The 23,717-nt window shown below is 47.9% G+C and overlaps 1 protein-coding gene and 1 long non-coding RNA gene across 3 annotated transcripts in view; one reads left to right on the top strand and one right to left on the bottom strand.

Annotated features, from left to right (window-relative positions):
- Window positions 1-22,187, top strand: part of THEMIS2 (thymocyte selection associated family member 2) — a 57,501-nt gene extending 35,314 nt beyond the window's left edge. Inside the window, exons 5-7 of one of the 2 annotated variants that reach the window (XM_083173425.1) lie at window positions 1,806-1,875; window positions 5,380-5,467; window positions 21,877-22,187. In XM_083173425.1, the coding sequence (XP_083029551.1) occupies window positions 1,806-1,875; window positions 5,380-5,450 (141 nt within the window). In that variant the 3' untranslated portion in view covers window positions 5,451-5,467; window positions 21,877-22,187. Of the gene's footprint in view, window positions 1-1,805; window positions 1,948-5,379; window positions 5,468-21,876 lie in introns of both variants that reach the window. The other variant, XM_083173424.1, reaches the window with a different exon arrangement.
- Window positions 1-23,717, bottom strand: part of LOC146060333 (uncharacterized) — a 28,948-nt gene extending 5,231 nt beyond the window's left edge. Inside the window, exon 1 of the long non-coding RNA XR_014470413.1 lies at window positions 23,605-23,717. This is a non-coding gene — a long non-coding RNA (uncharacterized LOC146060333). The remainder of the gene's footprint in view (window positions 1-23,604) is intronic.

Here is a 23,717-nt window from a genome sequence, read left to right as displayed (position 1 = left end):
ACACGCTTCCCTGTGTGATGCCTCAGGCCCCGCCTCAAAGTACACCCGCTTCTTCAGTAGAGTCGAGTAGTTGCTGCGCCATCTCGGTAGAGCGCAGTCTGTATTGCCGCTGTGGTGCCAAATTTCTTTGCCTGGTTATAGGCTCCTGTCAAGGTATACCCATCTGTAGTCTAGGGGGGGGGGGACGACTTGCACAGACTGTCACTATATCGCTTTGAAATACTGACATTAATAGTTGCCTGGATAGCATATTATCAATGACTATACCACACACGGCCTGGCAGCCATTAGTGATGACTATGATTACCATGTATAGCTGTGTGTGGTGCAAATTTTGTACCACACACAGCCATACATGGTAATCATCATCATCATCAATTGCTGCCAGGCTGTGTACCATACTAGCAGGATATATCATCAATTTCTGTGGGTACAGTGTGTATTACAAATATATGAATTCCTTATTTTCAAATCAAGGGGGTAACATTGGCAGATATAAATATATTTTAATGTAAAAGGTAAAAAAGTTCCCTGACCCCTGGTCTATACCAACGACAGTGTTATGAAATAGTGAGGTGAATACTGGTAGGCAATAAGCCGAATACTAAATATTAGAAAGGGTGTAACCAGCAGCACATACAGTATTAATAATTCAAGGCATCTCTCAAATTACCATTAGGAGGAAAGGCTTCTTTCTGGTTAGGGCAGTAAGAGTATGGAACTCCCTTCCGGAGGGGGTAGTATGAGCAGACACATTAAATACATTTAAATAAGGTTGGACAACATTTACTGGAAAAAAAAACATCCAGGGGTACAACCCATAATCAGTATTTAGCCCAAAGCTACAATAGGTAGATTATATTACAGGGGGGTGTCACAGCTAGGCCATACACCTTAGTTAGATCTGCAAAAAAAGGTTTAACACCTCAACTACTATGTTACTATGTTAAATTGGTGTTGAAAAAATCCTTAGCACAGTTTTTTTTACACTGAATGCACACTTCATGGATAGAGTACCTTGGCACATGTACAGTCTACTGATAAGTGCTCTGTTACATAAACATCGGCATTGCATACAAATCTGAATCAGACTCTAGGTCTTTTGGAAGTAGGCTTAATACTTGTGTCACATAAAGTAAACTGACTGCCCACATACAGTGGAGGATACCAGAGAAAGAAACTTTGGGAGTGTACAGTATGTAGGTCTATGTGTCAGTAGTCCCACAATGCTCCTCTGGGAACGTTTTGAAGGACCAGGATATCATAATGGAGCCCTTTGGACCTGTAGGACCCTAGGCAGATGCCACACGGGGAAATTTACTAAAGGAAATTTGTAAAAAATAGGTGTATTTGTATCCAGAAATACACTTATTTTTGACATTTACTATCCCGAAAATACGGCAATTCATAGTCGTATTGATAGCACATCAATACGACTACGAATTGCCGTATTTTCGGGATAGTAAATGTCAAAAATAAGTGTATTTCTGGATACAAATACACCTATTTTTTACAAATTTACTTTAGTAAATTTCCCCCATAGTCTCAAGATGGCTACATGCTTATAAATAGCCTTGGTGCTTCCCTGAAGGCATAGCAGCATGGAGTCTGCTCAGTGATGCACTCCATTTTAAATAAACATAAGACACAAAACAATTAGCAGAAATTCTTAATTTATCCCGACACTTACATTTCCATATCTATGCACCTATATTTAACCAGTGTTTCAATACAACTGTCTCTGTTTTGTCTTAATTCCCACTGTTAATGACTGAGAAAAATTTGTATTCTCTCTCCTGATGCAGAAATCAGAAGACATCTTTTGTGGCCCTGCCATTCCCCGCAGGCGCTCTTCGGATGGAAGTAAAACAATTGGTGAGACATATAAATTGCAGAAGAGTAATGAGTACACTCCAACACCAAAAAAGATCTTAGTTAAAGATGAAGGTTAGTTTGTGTTCCCTAACTTAAATTGTCTAACAGGAGAAGTGGATAGGCAGAGATGTTACTCATAACAACCAATCAGGTTCTAGATATCATTTATGTAGCACATTCTTTAAAATGATAGATAAAAGATGACTAGTTACCAAAAACACAGACTCCACAGGGGGGGGGGGGGGGGGTAACATAAAGTATTAGTGTTGTGTTCTGTAAGCATTTAACTAAAACAGGAAATCTTTAAATAGAAGTTCCTGCTGAGTCAAAACAGAAGTGGATGTAGAGCAAATGCCAGCGCTGGTGAGAATAACTAATGATCCATCTGGTCTATTTCCACTCATTCTAATTTTATATCTTAAAAAGTTTGGTCTATATATTTTTACAAAGTTATGTTTGCTGTTGGAAACCAGTGCTTAACATTGGAAACACAACCTGGTTAGAAGAAAGAGAAGTCATACGGGCAGTTGCAGATCCACCAAGGGGCGACTAGGGGCGGCCGCCCCGGGCCCCCGCACATCAGCCGCCCCCACACTCCAGGTGGGTGGTGGGTGGGTGGCAGGCAGCGGGGTCCGGACAGCGCTTCCTTAGGGTCCGGGCAGCGTGGGGTGGGCAGGAGGTCCCTGCGGCAGCTGGGCAGTCAGCAGTGGCGGGGTCTCTGGATGGGCAGTGGTACTGTACCTGTGGCGGAAGGGAACTAGTTCCCATCCGCCGCAGGGACCCTGCCACTGCCCATCCACCTTAGCGTGGGTCCCTGGATGGGCAGTGGTGGGGTCCCTGCGGCGGATGGACCCCGTCACTTGGAACCCCGCCACTGCCCATCCATCTCAGCGTGGGAAGCATTGCAGCAGTGCTGGGGGATAGATGCCATGCTGGGGGGGATTGAGATGAGAGAAGGGGGAGATGAGAGGGGGGCCCCACAATTATGTTGTCCAGGACCCCCACAGACCTTAATCCGGCCCTGCATACGGGTGAATGAGATTAGTGACTATTATGCCTCTTGTTTAAGTGATGTTTGGCCTAATGCCCCACCATGCCCTAGGCTAATGCCCATGGTGGCCTAGTCCACCATGCCCTAGGCCACAACAGTCTCAGTGTATGTTGACATAAGTCCCACATCTGTGTGCGTAATGCCCTTTATTTTACTGTACATGTGCAGGCATACATTTGATATATACCTCCTCAATGTGTTTCTCTACATTTAGGGGCAAATTTTGCACCTTGTGTACTATCTAGGGATGGAAGCAGGGCACAGATAATCATGTTAAGAGGTGCATTTGTTGCTGGTCCATCACACTTAGTACAAGATAATAATAATCATCATCATCATCAATATGGAATTTGCAAATGTATTGTACAGCGGGCCTCTCCCTAGATAGAAGCAATTAAAGCCTCTGATATTTTGAGACATCCAGTTTAAGATAAAGCCAATACATTTTTCCTGATTTATGCAGTATAATGTGATTCATTGTAAAGTGCGCCCTGCACAGGGGTGTAACTCCCAGAGGCATTGGAGGCACCAGCCTCCGGACTCCAAGCCCTGAAGGAGCACCTGCATGTATAGAAGCACCCACGTGGTTCACAGTGGGATACAGATATGACCGCTATTCTTCCAAACGAAGCTCTGCAGCACACCTGCATAGATACAGAGGGGAAGATTTTTTAAGCTTGGAGAAGAGATAAAGCACCAGCTAATCAGCTGTGTTTGAAAAAGACAGTTGGGAGTTGATTGGCTGGTGCTTTATCTCCTTTTACCTTTTCTCTGTTTTATCTCCAGTTTATCTCTTCTCCAAGCTTAATAAATCTGCCCCTTAAGGCCCCCATACATTAGGCCGACTTGTCCTTAGGACAAGTCGGACCCAATTCTCCTGTGAGCCGCCCGGCAGCTCCCCGAGAGGCTCACATACAATTTGTCACTTGATAAGCCAAATTTACATGTGATAAATCGCTTGCGATTTACCACATGTAACGGGGAGCTGCGGGTGGTGAGGAGCAGGGGGCGGCGGTGAGGGGCAGGGGGGCGCCGGGGATCCTCATCAGTGGGGCGGGCGGCGGGTCCCTGAGCACTTAGCTGGCCGGGCTGGGGTGCAGGGAGCCGTGCAAGAAGCCACTGCCGTCAGCGGGAGCAGGGGGGCGGCGCAGAGTACCAGGGAGCCGGGCAGGAGAAGACGCTGCCGGGCAGCAGCGGGACTCGGGAGCAGAACACTTAAAAAAAATAAAAGCCCATACAAACGCATAGGAAGCCATTGATTGACTGAGACCTCTCTCAGCCAATTAGCGATTGGCTGAGAGAGGTCTCAGCCAATCAATGGCTTCCTATGCGTATGTATGGGCTTTTATTTTTTCTAAGTGTTCTGCTCCCGAGTCCCGCTGCTGCCAGCGTCTTTTCCTGCCCGGCTCCCTGGTACTCTGCGCCGCCCCCCCCCCCTCCCTCCTGATGCCCGGCTCTGGTAGGTCCCCCTGCCAGCTGCAGTCCCCGCATGGCTCCGAGCAGCACATAAGATTTAGAAAATCTTATGTGCAGCCCGTCCAACCTGCCGACTCCGATTCGATGCGCACGGGGCCGCGCATCGGGCAAAATCGTGCCCAAATCGCATAGTGTATGGGGGCCTTTAGTTAGAGTCCTGATAATCAGCTACAATAGCGGACAGGATATCTCCTGACTGGCACCACTTGACCTGTGCTGCAGCATGGAACAGTGCACCTGTGCGCTGCTGCTGGACTGTCCCCTGACTCATGCATCTAACTAAAAGGATTACTAATCCCTATAAACAAAAACGGTTATGGTATAGCGGATCAACGCTGTCTTGATCGACCATATTATTGTTGACCACCCTTAGTCAAACCCGTCAACTTAGACGCCTACAGATAGTCGACCCATCTAGATCAACAGTAATGAAAGTTAGATGCAATTGTTAGATCAACAGGATCAATGGGATCACTGGTTGATCAACGGGTGGTCAATGGTCACCTGGTCTACATGAGTTTTTCATGTTTTTTTTTTGCATGACACGGGTCCCCGTGGACACTGTATGTGTGCACAGTGTCCCCTTTCATGGCTCGCTGTGCTCGCTTCAGGCACTGTGCCTCGCTATGCTTGGCACACTATTATAGTCTCACTCTATGTAACCTTGGATAGTAAGGTATGAACCAAGTTGACCTGTGACATTCGGCACCAAAAAAAAGTAAAAAACTCATGTCGACCACGCTCCTGACGATCTATAGGCATCTAAATGGATGGGTTCGACCATAACATGATCGATGTAGACAGTGCAGATCCATCTACCGGATACGAACAAGAACTTGTATATTCTGTACTTTTCTTTTAATCAGATGACAGACTTTTATTGTTATATAAAGTTTGTGGCTTTGCTCTTCCCACATCTTTGATTATGATACTAAGTTACATTTAAGAGAATAACTGTAAGTATATCTTCTACACAGACAGTGATACTGATCATGAGTATGAACATATACAAGAAGACATGCAAAATCAGCTGACAATAATCAATTAACTGAACAAGTGAAGAAGGTACAGAAACTTTTTTAAATGGATGATGAGAAGTTTGAAATACGTTTAACAAATGTGAGGCTTAGGTACTTGTTTCCTAGAACGGCGCCCACTAAGCAATTTGCTTAGTGGGCTATTCGGCGTAGGGAAATCTCATCGCATGGGCCATTTTAGGGCCATGCGATGTGTGATGCGATTTTCCTATATAATTTATTCACTGCTCTCTCAGCCCCGGGCCATCACATCGAATCGCATCGCATCTGACGCAAAATCGCATGCGATCGCATGCGATTTTATAGGGTGTGCGATGCCATGACATTAGGTATACAATAATATGATTGTATATCCCAAAAATAGCCCACTATCCACGGCACCCCGAAGCATAGCGAGCCCCGCGCGCCCCGCGAGGGGTGGCGGAACGCGTCCTCCAACTTTTTCATTACCCCTCTATCCACGTCGGTGTGGAGTTTATTTTATATAGTGTGGCGAGCGCAGCGAGCCACTGAGCCTGAAGCGTGGCAAGCAGACAAGGAGTACATGTAAAGTAATCCGCGTCCGCTCGCCACACTATATAAAATCAACTCCACGCCAACGTGGATAGTGCGGGAATGAAAAGGTCGGAGGACGCGTTCCGCCGTCACTCTATACACTTCGAGCTGGCGTAGATAGTGGGGGGGTGCGTTAAACCTATTTTTGGGACATACAATCATATTATTGTATAGCTAATTTCATGGCATCGCACATCCTATTAAATCGCAAGCGATTGCATGCGATTTTGCAGGACATGCGATGAAATGCGATGCGATATAGTGGGGTACAATGAGCATAAGAAAAATTACATTAAAAAAATCGCATCGCATGCCGCTATAATGGCCCTGGCGATGCAATGCGATTTCCCTACGGTACCGTACGTAGGAAATCTGGGCACCGTGCTAGGAAACTAGTACCGAGGCTTATGCTATCTTAGAATCCAACCAAGGCTTGCATACTGCATGCATTTGTTGTGATAATATGATTTTATTTAAATGTAATAACAGGACCCCACAGGCTGCTCCCCATGTATAATAACAGGACCCCGCAGACTGCTCCCCTGTACATTAACAGGACCACACATGCTGCTCCCCCTTTATCAAAATAACACCACAGGCTGCTCCCCCTGTATAATAACAGCACCCCACAGACTGCACCCCCTGTATAAAAACAGGACCCCACAGGCTGCTCCCCCTGTATAATAACAGGACCCCACAGGCTGCTCCCCCTGTATAATAACAGGACCCCACAGACTGCTCCCCCTGTATAATAACAGGACCCCACAGACTGCTCCCCCTGTATAATAACAGGACCCCACAGGCTGCTCCCCATGTATAATAACAGGACCCCGCAGACTGCTCCCCATGTATAATAACAGGACCCCGCATACTGCTCCCCTGTATATTAACAGGACTGCTACCCCTGTATCAAAATAATACCACAGGCTGCTCCCCCTGTATAATAACAGCACCCCACATTCTTCTAAATATGATTTATGATTTATGAAATGATTATGGTTGTACAAATGAAAATGATAAAGACAATAGTCTCAAATTATTTCAGTTACTCAAAATATATGCACTAAGCAAAAACCACAAAATTACAAAGTGATGGTAACGGAAGGAAGGAAGAAACAAGAAAGAATTAAATAAAACAGTCCATAGAAATAGACAAAAATAAATTCAGAAAATAAATACAAATATATGTGCTCAACCTAAACTAAAACTGTTGAAGGGGCAGTTTTATTTGGTCACTCATGATATACACATAGGCCCTTATTCTGGTTCACTGGAAAAGGTAAATTCCTTCTCAAATGGACAAAACCATGTGCACTGTAGGGGGGGGGGGCAGATTTAACGTGTACAAAGAGAACTAGATTTATTATCTATATTGTAGTGTAAAAATAAAGCAGTCAGTATTTTCCCTGCACATAAACAAAATAACTCACCCAAATCTAATTCTCTCTGCACAAGTTACATCTGCCCCACCTGCAGTGCACATGGGTTTTGTCCACTTCATAAGGAATTTGCCTTTGCAAGTGAACCAGAATAAGGACCACAAACTAATGATGTACCTAGTAGGAAGAGCATTAGGGATCCTGTAACTACCTGGACCCTATGTAGAATGGGGATACGGTCACTAGGTCATCAAGCATTAGGTCGACAAGCATTGAAGGTTGACATGCATGAAGGTCGACATGACTGAAGGGCGACATGCACAAATGTCGACATGACTAATGGGCGACAGGTCATTAGGTCGACACAAGCATTAGCTTTGAGCGGGCTTACTAGTGTATATATATATATATATATATATATATATATATATAATCCAGTGGTGGCTCATACCTTTTGTGGGGAGGGTTCTGCCACTGACGGCAGCCACAGGGGTCCCGCAATGCAGGCACCCCCCTGCCACCGCAGCCACTGTGCCTCCTGGTCCCCACAGCATATACCCGGTGCCTGTGCTGTGATGAACAGGCCCTGGGACTGTTGCATGTGCAGTACAAACCTCTTTACTGCGCATGCAGCCAGCTTCTATGGGCTGCTTCGACAGCAGCCTTAAGGGTGCGAGGGCTGTGTGCTGTGTCCCCGTGTGACCTCACTCCCAACCCCAACCGAAATCATACTCAGAGACAGTGCGTGGGATTGAATCATTGGCCACAGTTTATTTACCACACCTTAATTACCTTTGCAGGGTAGGGACAGAGAACGGTGGGCAAGGCAAGAAACCTGTCAATGACCTTCATTGACTTAAACCGCGGGGCGTGCCCCCCGCCTACGCTGTAGGCCCTTGGCTACGCCCCTTACCTGTGAGCCAGCCCCCCGCGGATCACCCGTTGGCTGGCGCGCAGCCGGTTGGCCTGCCGTCGACAGCTAGAGCCTGGCGTGCGGCCCGACCGAGGGTGAATCTGCAAACCTCAGCTGGCTCCTCCTGTCCCGATGCCTTGCGCACTGCTTCTTCCCGCCCTGCGACATGCTTACAACACTCAACTGTGACAATATTGCATAACATTAAAAACATTTCCCTTTATAGCTGGTTACCCAACCACCACTCAACACTTTCTTGAATACAATACATTCCCCTTGAAACACCAATGTATTCGTACATGATCACGTTAATTCCCTTGTTATCATTATCACTTTTTTTCTTAAATTTTTTAAATCTTTTTATTTTTTAAATTTTTTTTTTTTTTTATTATTATTATTAAATTTTTTCTAATTTTTTTTTCTTTTCTTTAATTTTTTATTATTTTTTAATTATTTTTTTTTTCCCAATAATACAATAATACAGTACATATCACACCATTACATATCACCTCATTACATACCACACAACTTAAATGCCTGCTCCCTTATGGGTCCCGGACCCTATAAATACTAGATGGGATGGGTGGGTGGGGTCTGTGTCCTGGCTCTGCTTGTGCTGAATGCTGCCTTCCCCACTGGCCTGACTATTTAAACCCCTCCCGGCTAGGCTCCCCCCTGCTCTCTATGACTGGCTGGCCGGATCGCCAGGTGTGAAAGGAGGGGGTCAGGCCTACCTGCCTGCCCCCTGACCTTCCCTTCGTTCGGACTTGGTCCGCCACTGCCCCGCCCCCCTATGCCGCTCCGGGCGCCATTTTGGCTGCCTGCGCTCCCTTAAGGGTGCGAGGGCTGTGTGCTGTGTCCCCGTGTGACCTCACTCCCAACCCCAACCGAAATCATACTCAGAGACAGTGCGTGGGATTGAATCATTGGCCACAGTTTATTTACCACACCTTAATTACCTTTGCAGGGTAGGGACAGAGAACAGTGGGCAAGGCAAGAAACCTGTCAATGACCTTCATTGACTTAAACCGCGGGGCGTGCCCCCCGCCTACGCTGTAGGCCCTTGGCTACGCCCCTTACCTGTGAGCCAGCCCCCCGCGGATCACCCGTTGGCTGGCGCGCAGCCGGTTGGCCTGCCGTCGACAGCTAGAGCCTGGCGTGCGGCCCGACCGAGGGTGAATCTGCAAACCTCAGCTGGCTCCTCCTGTCCCGATGCCTTGCGCACTGCTTCTTCCCGCCACTGAGGCCCCTCTACCTGCCCCGGGGCCGAAAAACCCCCACCCTGCCGCTTCCACTTAGTTTAGCCCCCCCGGCGCCTTTGCGTGCATTGCCCCTTTTCCCCTGTATAAGCCTGGTGCCTTCTGAATGCTATCCGTGCGATGTACGATGCTCACCCCTAAAATGCTTTTAAGCATTTTTGTCTTCCGCTGGCGCTCCCTTGCGCGCCTCTTGCCCGGCCGACCTGGGACCGTATAATGCGCAACTCTGGCCCTCGCACTTTTGCCCATGCCAGGTCGTGCCGCACTGTTCCCTTAAAATCAAGGGACCTTATCCTCCCAATGTAGTTGCCGCCCAGGCGTCTTAACAACCGCCCCCGTGCAGCCCATTGCTCGCTCCTCGCACCTTGGTGCCTCCCCGAGCCCCCCACCTCCCTGCCTGTCCGAACAAAAATACTTCCACTCCAAACAAGGGGATGCTGCGCTGCCGCGACTCCCCCCTGCCTCCCAACTCACTTAGGAAATGCCATGATGTCCATGAGAACATTACTTGTACTGATCTCTCCAACCATACATACCTTCTGGCCCTGTATTTGCAATACAGATTGCCCAGCTGTGTGGCTGCTATCACCATGGGGGGGGGGGGGGGTGAGGAGAATGCAGCCCCCCCTCCTTCTCCCAGACCTAGCCTAGCATCTGTGTGCCTGTTATCACTATGGGAGGGTGAGAGAAACACAACCTCCCCTCCCTCCCTTCTTCCCAGACCCAGCATAGGATCTGTGTCGCTGTTATCACCCTGGGGGGTGAGGGATACTACCTCCCCCCTCCCCCTAGACTACTTCCTGCCCTGAAAACCATGGCAACTACTAACCTGCCCTCTGGCCGTATAACAAAGGAATTCCTATAGTCTCTCAGGAATGACTGAAAATGTCCATTATACCTCATTGCGAGCAATACTCCATAACCAATGTCCTTAAAATTCGTTTTACAGTGGCTAAATTTGTACCCCTTGTGATGGCGATAAGGCCAAGCCTTTTAATATAGATTGGCCATATGTTTTGTTTTGTTATCACCCCTAGCTTTGCTAGCATTTGGCTCTTCTAATGCATAACCTCCCAGCATTGCTAGACATTCTACGTCCCCTGGCATGCTACCTAGTCTTGCTAACTCTCTGTTTTTTCTTGGATAATGCATACTGGCATACTATTATTATTATAACTATCTTACCTTTATATGGTGCCACAGGGGTTATGCTAAAAGGGCCTGCCTTCTAATATAGCTGCATTTTGCAACCCGTCCTAGGCACCCCTACAATATCACCCCTAGCATCGGCAACATTCTGGTTCTCATAATGCATAACTTTCTAGCATTGCTAAACATTCTACGTCCCTTGGAATGCTACCTAGCATTGCTAACATTCTGGGTAATTATTGCCTTCCCTTCTTGGCGTATTATATCCTGAATAATGCCTACTGGCATACTATTATTATTATTATTATTATTATTATTATCATTTATTTATAAGGCGCCACAAGGGAAACAGTAACTACTAGACAGCCTTGCTAACCTTATGGATAATGTATATAGAGCTCATGGCATCCTAAATAGCATTGCTAAAATTCTGTATACCATCTACCTTGGCATCCTACACATTTTTCAGGTTATTAACATTTGTCTTACCGATCCTGTGCGTCGTTAGTATTGCTCCTGCGTTGACCCTGGAAACCTCTTCTCATGCCACCCGTTACCCGCGCCGAGCAATGCGCAAGGAGGTGAGCAAATGGATTCTGGCTGAGACGACGTGAATGCTGAAGCCACGCCGATCATAGCGGTGCCCGTACTTTGCTGTCCTTGCCTGCTCCCTGCGGCCTGATGGCCTGCCCTGACGCCTTCTTGGGCCGATGTATGTGCTCCTTCCCTGTGGGTATTTGTACAACTGCGGTGATGTGCTCCCATCTTCCATCCGTGCTGATAAACATGCTCACCATGAAAATCTTGCTCCTGCCTCTTCTAAACGAAGTGTGCGGTTGCAGCCGACCCTTACTGCTGCGCCTTGGTGTTAGCTGCTCTGCGCTGGCGAATGTTGATCGCTTTGATGTGTTGCTGCCACTAGGGGGGGCCCCTCCGGACCGAGCTCCTCTGTGCTGCTGCTGCTGCTGCTGCTGAAATCCTCCCCCACTTCCTCAACTGCTGTTGCTGCTCCCTTTGTCCTGCTGGACTCCTCCCCCTCTTCCTCCTCGTGCTCATGCTGGCTATGGGGACAAGGCCTGGGTGCTGTATGGCAAATGGCTGGATTCTGCTGCTGTACTCACTCAGATGGCGTGGATAGGTTACCCCATGTCTTCTGGCGACGATGTTGTTAAGGCGATTTTCTAGCGGCTGCGAGGCAGGATGATATAGGCTGCCACTGTTCCGCTCCGCTCCTTGGCTAGCTGCTGATGGTGATTTTCGCTCCTGTCTCTGCCTGTGCCGTGTCCCCATGCTGCTGCTCCTCTGGCTGTGGCCTCTCCTCTCGAGTCATATGGATGCTGGCTGTATGCTGCCTCTGTCGCTGAAGCCCCTTCCACACTTTGGCCCTTTTCCCCGCAGCTGTGAAGCAGGATGACACAAACTGCTAATATCCTGCTCTGGTCCCTGGCTGATGGATATCCCCATTGTTGCTTAAAGCAGGTAAGGAGGCCTTGTGCTTCAGCTTTAAGCTGCTGATGCTGCTTGGGGAGGTCTGTGTCCTGGCTCTGCTTGTGCTGAATGCTGCCTTCCCCACTGGCCTGACTATTTAAACCCCTCCCGGCTAGGCTCCCCCCTGCTCTCTATGACTGGCTGGCCGGATCGCCAGGTGTGAAAGGAGGGGGTCAGGCCTACCTGCCTGCCCCCTGACCTTCCCTTCGTTCGGACTTGGTCCGCCACTGCCCCGCCCCCCTATGCCGCTCCGGGCGCCATTTTGGCTGCCTGCGCTCCCTATAGAAGAGGAATCATGGTCCCAGCCCCTGTATAATACAGATGTGCAATACCGATGTAGGTACTGCGCTTGCGCAATCTTCGGATTTCGCTTGACAGCCCGAAGAGAGGCATCATGGAGGTAGGGAACAGCTCCCAATGGGACTGCCTTGGTGATTAGCAGGTTGGTCTTCCAAAAGGAAGTAACTGCCAGCACAGTGAAGCCAGTGCAGTCTCACAGACTGCATTTGGCTTCACTACAGTGGCGGAAAACCGCCACTGATAAAAACATACACACATTCTTCTATACGTACACATAAATACATACATAGCATACATACACACTACAGGCACAAACACACATAGCATACATGCTCACAGCATATACACCATACCTCCCAACTTCCGTCCGGAGGAAAATAGGGACACTCGCGCGGCAAAAAGGGGGCGGGCGTATGCAAATGAGGACGCGGCTTATGCTAATTAGCCTCGACCTCATTTTCATACGAGAATAGATGCTGTGCGCATGCGCACAGCGTCTATTCTACTAGATTGGGGGGTCTCCCAACTGCCACCCCCCCCGCAGCGGGACAATGCCTGCCGCGGGTGGGACAGCGGGACAGGACCCGAAAATCGGGACTGTCCCGACGGAATCGTGACAGTTGGGAGGTATGTATACACACACAGCATGCATACACCCAAAAAGCACACACATAACATACATTCACACATTAATACACACCATGTACTCAGACAAAATATACACACAGACAGACACACATACAGTATAGCATACATACACACAGAATGCACATATATACAGCATACATTCACACACATACACATAGATACATACAGCATGTAAACACAGACATACATAGCATACATACACACAACTTGTACACACACATGGCATACATACATACATACATACATACATACATACACACACATGCAACAAAGATATACATTCAGCATGTATACACAGAATTGGAGTTTTTTTACTTAGGAGAGGAGGAAAGTCCCAATCTCCCAAGGGCCCCGGTGCTAATAGAAAAAGGGTTTATTTGAATATAAAGTATTTTCATATATAAGGAGCATGTATACACAGACACACATAGCAACATACACACAGCATGCACACCCCCACATAGCATATATACTCACAGTATTTACACACAAACACACACACACACACACACACACATATATGCAAGCATACCCTATAGATTGTAAGCTTGCAGCAGGGCCCTCCTACCTCCAAGTCTGTATGTTGTTACCCAGTTTGTTTTATCACTGTCTACTATTGTAAAGCGCAACGGAATCTGCTGCGCTATATAAGAACCTGTAAATAAATAAATAAATAAGCATACATACATACATACAAACACACACACACACACACACACACACACACACACACACAGCATATACACACAAACACCCCCCACTTGCTTCCTCAAAAATCAGTAGAGAGTACCTGCTCAGCAGCTGGGAGTCAGCCCCGGCCTCCCTGGCCAGCTCTCTCACATCCACAAAGAGCACGGCCTGACACTGCACTCTAGCTCCCCCTACCTACAGCCTGTCACTCTCTGACAGGACGAAGCTGCTGGCTGTCGCACAGCCAGTATGCTCATAGTGTGTACACACGGTTAGATTTGGCTTATGATGTTCCTGATATAGGGAACATCGGAAGCCAAGTTGCATGCAAATCGCATGCTTTTTTAGAGCTTCCGAGCCCGATGCGCTGCCGATGCGCGCTCCCGTGTGAGCGCATATCGGCAGCCAGGTAGAGAGGGCAGGCAACACTATATAGTGCAGATCTGCACTATATATAGTGTAAATTGTGCCCCTCTGGCATGCCGTGAGATGCGAGTCCTGATGCGATCTGATCGCGTCGGGACTCGCATCTCACGGCAGTATCTGCCGTGTGTACACACCTTTAGTTGGGCCAATCGTTTGGCAGGCAGTGGGGGTTACTAGGTACTCGAAAACCCCCTCTGTATCGGCTTTGGACATATGTGGCCTCATACATCTAGGAGGGGATATTTTTTTTTTATTTAGTCATTTTTATTTATTTTGGTAACAAAGCAACCCAAAAAGAAACCAAACATACTATAAGTCAATAAATTTGGCAGACATTGCATATATATAGCAAGAAGAGATATCAAGGTACAAATTGCAGTACAAACTACAGTATCCCCAACCCAGGCACACTTGGATCCCGTAACATGTCCCTACCCAATCCCAGGGCTTAATCTGGACAATGGACATACAGAAGTGGGGGAACTCATTTCTCTATGCCATCTAATCCCCCCCCCCCTACCCCCTACCCTCCAACTGCACCGAATTTGCCGAATCCAGTTTGTACCGAATGTACCGATATTTTAATCACTGCAGTGGGTGCACCATGAAATCATTCCTCCTGGAGCTCCCGGGCCCCGCTCCAGCGTGTGCTGGTTGGTCCGCGGGCTCTCCCCTCTCCGCCTCCCGTTCCCATGAGTGCATTGCGGGATAACTTGGCAGGATATATTCAGAAGGTTTGTGGACATAGACAGTATGCTAATCACAGACACGGTATTTGAAGGTGCAATATCCACATCCCCAAGTTTAGCAGGAAATCTCTGGGTGGAAGAATTAATGGCCTGGAGTATCAGGTGCAAAGAGCCAGACATCATTGATGTACAATGTTAAAGCGATACTTCAAATGAGGTTAATCAAAAATACGAATGTTTGCTAGGCAGAAAGCCGCATCCGCATCGGGTCACTCCCAGGAGCACCGCGCAGTGCAGACAGGATTTCCTCCCGGTGCCACGGCAGCCGCACGGGCACCTCTGCGGCGGTGAGCAGAGACAGGGAGCACAGAAGCCTGGGGGCACCACAGCAGTGGTGCGGTGTCGGCGGTTCAGCCCCCTCACAGGCCACTGTCAGGAATAACAGCCACCTCTCATCCCACCATGGCATGAATCACTGCAGGGGTTCACAGGGGGCTCCACACGGTCCGCACAGCCCCAAGAGGTAAAAAAAAAACCTCTATCACCAGGTATTCAGGATCTGTATAGGATAAATGTTGGGAACTATGGCAAGAAGGCAAAATTTAATTTTTGCAAATCCGCACTTCAGTAAATATAGCTCCTTGTGTGTCTGTACGCCATACAATAGAATCACCCACTCACACAGAGAGGGTTAGCAAATCTTTATATTTTGTTGATGCAGCAAAATACCACTCACAGCGTAATAGAGATGACCCCCTTCACACTTTGATCTCTGCACCCACACATCCCTCCCCTGCATGTATCCCCACTGTCACACTTATCATGCCACCATGCCCATGGGGCAAACTGCAGAGCGGCCAGGCAGTGCCAGTCTGAGTACAATGGCTGCCTAACAGGTTGGAGTGTGAAGGGTGTCTGTAGAGAGCGGACAATGTGGCTGATTCTGGTTGAATCGGTAAGCTGTGAAGCTCACAGCTTACCGAGTCCCAGAGTGCCCAGCCCCACCAAAAAAAAATACCCCCCCCACCACCATATCCCCTCACAACCATGCGAGGGATTGTGTTATTAAAACACATCCCTTGGCATGTGCCCGCAGCAGGAGAAATCATTTAATGGTCGGTGTCCTGGGCTCACAAATATAAGTCAGTGGACACAGGGCTGGCAGCTGACACCATGTGACGTCAGTGGCCTACCCCCTGCACACTGCATCCCATCCTCATTGGCATGGAAACTCCAAGCATTTGCATGGGGACACCCATCAAATGCTAGGCGTTCCCATGGCCCACCGCCACACCGCCCCCATCACGCCAACTGTGCAGGCCGGCAAAGGCCCCCACACAGAAGTCCTGCACATGCGCATAAGAGAATATGCTATGCACAGAGCTTCAACAGCGGTCCCCCATGCAAACATGCGGGGGACCAATCAAACAAGATTTAGGGCCAATGTAGCTGCTATGCGACTACGGATCTCCCCCCTGTGAGGGAACAATACTTAAGAAGGATCAAGAAGCGAGCTGGGAAGATCGTGGCGGACAAACTCCACCCTGGCCATAACTTGTTTGATATTTTCCCATCAGGTAGATGCTTCAGGTCCATCCCTGCCAAGTCGTCAAGAACCGCAAAAAGCTTCTTCCCGATAGCTATTTAGCTATTGAACAAAGGACTCTAAGATACTGCAAATTGAGGGCCAGATGCACTTCAGCTTCAAAAGTGATAAAATAGAGAGTGATAAACAGCCAGCCAATCAGCTCCTACCTGCCATGTCACAGACTGTATTTGAAAAATATCAGGCAGGAGCTGATTGGTTGGATGTTTATCACTCTTCATTTTATCACTTTTGAAGCTTAGTGCATCTGGCCCCTAAACACCTAGCTGCTCTGTCTAACCTTGCAAATCATAACATGTGAATTTGTATGCACAACTGATGCAATGTATGTATGTATGTATGTCCTGTTATCCCTCTTGTACCATGCTTGAAGCTGCACTGTATCCCCCCAAAAAAATCCTAGTATACGAGAGTATACATGGCCAATAAAGTGATTCTGATTCTGATGTAATATTTGGTTTATGGCCAAATACATTACAAGTGACATAGTCAAAATTGTCTTGCCTGCATAACTTTCTATACGATTTTGACTATATACTCAAAACTGTAAGCCAAAATCACACAGTGTGTATGTACCTTAAGTCATACTTGCCGAATTTTGAGCTCTCTGGGAGAGGGCAGCCAGCTCTGTTAGGCAGGGGGGCGGGGCCATATCCAGGAGTGGAAAAAGAGTCGGTTCGGGGGCGTGGCCACACAGATGATGCCCTGTGGAGGCGTGCCTACAGCGTCGCATCATTTTAGCCCCGCCCCCCGCCGTGCAATGGCGGTATTTCAGGCATTGCACTGCGGGGGGCGGGGCTAAAAATGCCGCAATCGCGCCATTTTACCTGCGGACCCCCCCGCCGAGGGACACATCGCGGGAGCTGGGGGGATATGCGGGAGGATTGCCACCCTTTCCGGGGGCCGGGAGGGGGAAACGATTTCAGGGACCCTCCCGGCCATTCCGGGAGGGTAGGCAACTCTGCCTTAAGTGCATCGTCTAATGAGTTGGTGGCTGCTGCAGCAGTAGGGACTAAGCATTGAATGGGCCAGCACAGGCGCATGTGCAGCATCATGCGTAATGATGGTGTGATGTAATTTATTCTAAGCAGCACAGCCTGGACTAGGAGAGAAGGGGGCCAGCTAGCTATTTTTTTTTTTTTTTTTTCTAATTGTACCCCAGTAGGTTGAGGTGAGTTTATAAATCAGAATAAGGCACCACACCCCTCAAAACCTCATGGCCCCAGGACAGGTGTATCCTTTGTACCGCCCTGTTGCACATATTACCTAAATAATAAATCTACTCTGATGCTGAAGAGTTGGGGTCAAGCAAATCTAAAAAAGGACACCTGATCTATTGAACTACATACAGTTGGACAAATCACCAAAATACAAGATAGAGTTAACAGACTTATCCAGCGCTTGGTAGCGTGATTTTCTGCTGAAATTCCTTCAGCCAATATTCCACATGTAGGGATAAAACACAAAACCTCTTATGGTGTAGTACCACATGCAACACAATTTATTACATAAGAGACAGTTTCCTCAACAAGGAACAATAAAAACATGAATGATAATAGACATGTATCCAAAACAAACATTCATCCAAAATCTTCCGTTTGTCAGCAAATAGGGGGTTAATTACCAGATCACTAGGAACTGTAGACGTACAGTTCAAAAGGGCATGATGTGTTAATTCCCCGGGGTCAGGATACCGGCTCTCCTTCTCCCTCTGTAACGCCGTCTGGTTCACAATGTGTTCTGGATAACTCCTGCTGTGTTGCTGGACAAAGCTGGATATGCGGTGCGGGCTGTCACCACCCGGTGGTGACAGCCCGCACCGCATATCCAGCTTTGTCCAGCAACATGTCTATTATCATTCATGTTTTTATTGTTCCTTGTTGAGGAAACTGTCTCTTATGTAATAAATTGTGTTGCATGTGGTACTACACCATAAGAGGTTTTGTGTTTTATCCCTACATGTGGAATATTGGCTGAAGGAATTTCAGCAGAAAATCACGCTACCAAGCGCTGGATAAGTCTGTTAACTCTATCTTGTATTTTGGTGATTTGTGGTGAAGGTTTTAAAGGAGAACCTTATTTCTGAGTTTTACGGATTTTCCTGGCTGCTAATCTGCGCACGTTTGTCTATCCTTACACACACAGCTTGCTTTACATACAGTTGGAGCCCCTGTCAACTTTGTTCCTTCGGTCGTGACTCACTATGACTAGCCATGGCCAGGGCTGTTTTTACAGGGGGACGAGCCGTGCATCTGCCCGGGGCGCCGCACGGCTCGTCCCCGCTTTTTAAATGCTTCCTGGACTGTTCTGCTGACCTGTAGTAGGCGGCTGTAGGCTGCCTGAGGCTGTAGCTGTAGCGGAGGGCGCCGGGCAGTGGCTACAAGGCTGCAGTGACTTGAGAGTGTCTTATTATGTGCCCTGCTCGGCGCTCACACAGTCACAGCCGCCTGTCACTCAATGACATTGATGTGTAGAGAGTCTATTTAGTGACAGGCGGCTGTGACTGAGCGGCGCACAGGGCGGGAACTGGGTGGCTGAATGATGGAGCGGAGGCGGGCATAGAGGGAGCCTCAGCCGGGGAGACCACTCAGAGCAGAGTGGACCCGGCGGTGGAGGCGGAGCTCTGTGTAAGTGCGCTATAGAGTGACTGCCGGGTAGTGCCTCCCCCTTCCTCTGATCCGGATTAGCCAAGCAGGGGACAGGGGAGGGAGGTACCCGCGCGTTTATGCGCAGGCTGTCACTGCAGTGCGGAGGGACATAGTCAGAAGGCTACAGCAGCAGCCAGCAGACCCACTCCAGACGCTGCTTAGTGGCCGGGAGCCAGCTCAGCCAGGAGTTCGGAATGACTAAATTTATGTAAGTAAATATGATGACTATGTGCTTCTGCTGTGGCCTTGAGGAGAGGGGAGAGGGGGTAGGGGTAGGGGAGGGCAGCAGCGATGGTGTGCGACATAATGTGTAATTGTCATCACGGTGTGCGACATAATGTGTAATTGTCATCATCGTGTGCGGCATAATATGTAATTATGTGGTGGCGGAGCAATGCGGCCCCCCCCCCCCTCCGCCACCACTGTTGTCCCTGGCCACCTCCGCTGTTGTCCCGGGCCGCTGCCGCCATCCCCGGAAGCCGCGCTTGCACACCCCGGTCCTCTGCACAGGGCCAGCGCATGTGCAGTAACTTCATAGATACTGTGCATGCACTGGCCCAAGCCTCTGGGGGCTGACTTAGCAGCAGCCCCCGGAGGCTTGGTCGAGTTCCCTGGTTCCAGCGCATGCGCAGTATGGTCCACGGTACTGCGCATGCGCAGAACCCAATTTGGGGGCTGCCGCGCATTTGCGCAGAGAGAGGCATCCCGGAGGGAGGGAACACCTCCCGATGGGATGCCTTGAGTGACTGGCAGGTCAGACTTCCAATAGGTAGTCACTGCTAGCCACAGTAAAGCCAGTGCGGTCTCACAGACTGCATCTGGCTTCACTTTAGGCAGAGACAGTGGATGATTTTACCTGGGGGGGCTGCAGCCCATAGGTAAAAACCGCCACTGACCAGATGTCACTCTGGGCAGCTAATCTTCTGAACACAGCGATCAGGTAAACGCCACCCTGTCAGAGTTTCCCCCTGTGCATGTGTCAATGCATTTGCAGCCATGCAAACAGGGTAAAATACATTTGCAATCACTCTCCATCTAATGGATTTCCCCCTATTCTTGGCCGCCAAGTAAGTTTTGTCTCATGCAGCGCTTCAATGGCCATGGGCGCTGCCTGCGCCCACAAACAGCTACTGGCTGTCAATCACCTAGTGAATAGCCAGTCATGGCAATCCATCGTTAGCTTCGTTCACAGGGGGACCCTGCACATGTGCACTACGTACCATGCGCATGCAAGGTTATTTAATAATAGCTTGGGCTTCTAATTCGCAGCCAAGCAAACAAGTCTGAATCAGGCCCAGTGTCCATATATTGCCACTGTACAGTCACAATTGAAGTAGTTGTTATGGAGCCAATTCATCACGCAGATATCAAGGCAATTTCTCATATTGGGTAGAGAACGGGGAACTCAAGCATGTTGGAAATTCTCAACTCACAGATTCGGACAAAAGCATTTTCTGGATCAGCAAGTCTGGGATTCTTCATTTACTATGTATCTGTTAATCAACAAATTGGGCAATAGATGTATAGGCCCCATTACACTGTAGCGACCACTAACCGTTTTCCCAGGTCCTCCACATTCACATAGCAGTTGGCTGGCTCTGGACACGGCTCCTGCAGCAGATCTGCAGCAGCAATTCTCTTTATTCAAGCCCTCCAGCTCAGAATGGGATTTTGAATAGCCCAGCTCTGGGTTGCACCATGGGTAAAGGGCTACTCTCGGTTTTGAGTGGACAGCAAAAAGCCAGACAAACTTTGTCTGTTTTTTGCAGTGCCTTTCACGTGCACTGGTTTTTAGCCAGAGTTAATTGTGTGCTTATATAAAACAATTATAAAATGTAATTAAAAACAACATATAAAATATACCTGTAATTCTGAAAGTCCCCATCTGCCTGTCATGTTAGTATGGCCGCCATGAAAGTACTCTATAACCTACATTAAACATTAAAATCTTGTTTATGCGGCGCCTGCTACTGAACGTTTATGCGCATGTGCAGCCACTTTATGCGAATGGGCGCAGCAAATTGCTTATTCGTCAGCCAGTTTGCACCTAGCAGTGCGGGTGGGGTGGGGGGGGGGGGGGCAGCAGCAAGGGCTTGCACCCATGGGAACACCCATGGGAACACCCATGGGAACACCCAGCGTTTCATGGGCGTCCCCATAGATCTGCTGCAGGAGCAGAGACTGTGCTAATTAAGCTATGATGCGGATGCTGATGTCAGATTGAGGTTTGCACATGAGCATGCGCATACCTCCCAACATGACCCTCTCCAGGAGGGACACAATGCTCTGTTTCTGGACTTCCCTCATAATGTATGATTGCCATCACCTGTTTTAAACAGGTTAATTGATAAGAAAGTTGCTTCAACACAGGTGATGATAATCATACATTAAGAGGGAAGTCCAGAAACAGAGCATTGTGTCCCTCCTGGAGAGGGTCATGTTGGGAGGTATGCATGCGCAAACCCTGACCATCGCGGGGAAGGGGCCAAATTCGGTTCACTACACGTATTGGCCAGGAGGCCTTTTATAATCAGGTGGAGGAAGCAGCCTAATAGTCGGCATTGCAAGTATGATTTTGTTGCAAATATGAAAACCAGGGGAAGGAAGTGAGGACGTGTATCTGGTTTACCTGTGTGTAGCACTGAATATTTCATCATTTTATTTTGTGTTTCTTCACTTTGGTTTAGATTCATTTGAACACACAGAAAACGAATACATCTCCATGAAGACACAAAGACCTATTATAACCGTCAACTCAAATCTTTCTATGAACAGTTCTGGAAAAACGAAATTGTCAGGAGTTTTGAATGGATTCCTAGGCATATAACACAAGGAGGTTATTATTAGTCAACTGGAAATTGCATAAGAGCAATGTACAACACACATGGAAGTTGAGCTTATGATGTCTAGGCATTCTGAGTGTAATAGTGTATGTGCCCTAAATTAGTAATTGTGCCCTTAAAGATTCTCATAACCTCAGTCCAATATTTTGTTACCTTTGTTGGTTGTAAAAACTAAAGGGCCTATTAATCAGAAATAAAATATAATTTTAGAAGCATTCATATGCCTCATAATCGAAGGGAAATTAGGGTAGACCAGTGCTATCTTAGCAGCATTGTAGGCCCTGGGCAAAAGCAATGCGCTAGGGCCCCTCCACACCCATTCTTATAATAAATTAAAATAATAAATCACATTCCTGTAGTCCCGCACCTTCTCTTCACGTGCATCCATACAGTAATGGCTGTAAGCACACTGATTGGTGGATAACTATATCCATCCACCAATCAGTATTCTGACAGTCATTCACTGTCTGGTTGCAGACTGGAGGCAGGTAGGAATGCTGGCTTGCCACTCTGTCATTTACAATAAGAGCAATTGGACAGTATCCTCTATCTGCCTCCCAAGCTTCCGGAGGGACTGGCCTGGAGCAAATGCACAGCCTAGAATGCCTCTGCTCAAAGGCCCCTAGAATCAACGGCCCTTGGGAAGCTGCCCAGTGAGCCCATACGATAAGATGGCCCTGGGGTAGACATGTGTTGGGTTGACATGGACAATAGGTATACACAATCAAAAGGTTGACATGGTACTGGTTGATACATGAAAAGGTTGACAAGAATTGGTAACAGTAAAGTGCAAGGTATCTGTCCAGAAGCATGGTGAGCAAAGTGAGGGTACACATACACTAATTGGGGGGCCCACGTGGTCAAATCTTCAAACTGACACAAAAAAAGTGAAAAATGTTTCACGTCTACCTTTTGCTTGTGTCAACCTTTTTACATGTCACTTTTTGGGGTCAAACTAAACACTGGTGACCAAATTACTGTCAACTCTATGATCCACACCCACCTATAGTATCACTTCTGACCTGCTCTTTCAGCGGAGAAGTGTTGGACTTATTACCTGCAGTTGCTTTCATGCTTCAGCTGCACTGGCAGAGAGGGCTTAGCTGTCTGTCACACATGCACCGCCCCCAGATCCCCCAGTCATTCCAAAATCTGTCTGGATAATAGAGAGGTGCTGATTGAGGGTCCAGGAGGAGGCTTCACAGGGAGCTGGCACATAGGCACCTACCTAGATGGCATACAGTTTCAAACATAAGTTCCCCCCAAAAAGTACTTTTTCTGAAATTGATGAATTTTCTTCCTCATATGGGAATTGTGGAAATTATCAGGAGGGGTATTATAATCAGGGGATATCAGCGGTATCTCCTGCATTACAGAATTGATGAATGGCATTGACACTTATTTTTACAAAAGTAGGTAAAACATTATTAATTACATGTTTTTGTATGAATTAAGTAATGATGAATAGACACCCCCCCAAAAAAAGAAGCATAAAGAAAAGAAGCTTTAAATGAGGACAAAAAAAAGTTTCTCTTCTGCCCCATGCATGTACCTAGTCTAAATAATACACACTGTGAGGAGCTGAAGAAAGCAAGGCTCTCCTGCTGCGTCCCTGTCTTCCTTCAGTTGAATGAAGCCAGCAATCTTCGGGAAGAGCAGGAAACCTCCTGCATTTTGTACAAAAC

The sequence above is a fragment of the Crinia signifera genome, chromosome 2 (assembly GCF_055691185.1).
Source record: "Crinia signifera chromosome 2, ASM5569118v1, whole genome shotgun sequence".
In the NCBI taxonomy this organism is placed as follows: Eukaryota; Metazoa; Chordata; class Amphibia; order Anura; family Myobatrachidae; genus Crinia; species Crinia signifera.
Note: the sequence above shows the minus strand (reverse complement) of the source record. Positions and strands in the feature narration are given on the sequence as shown.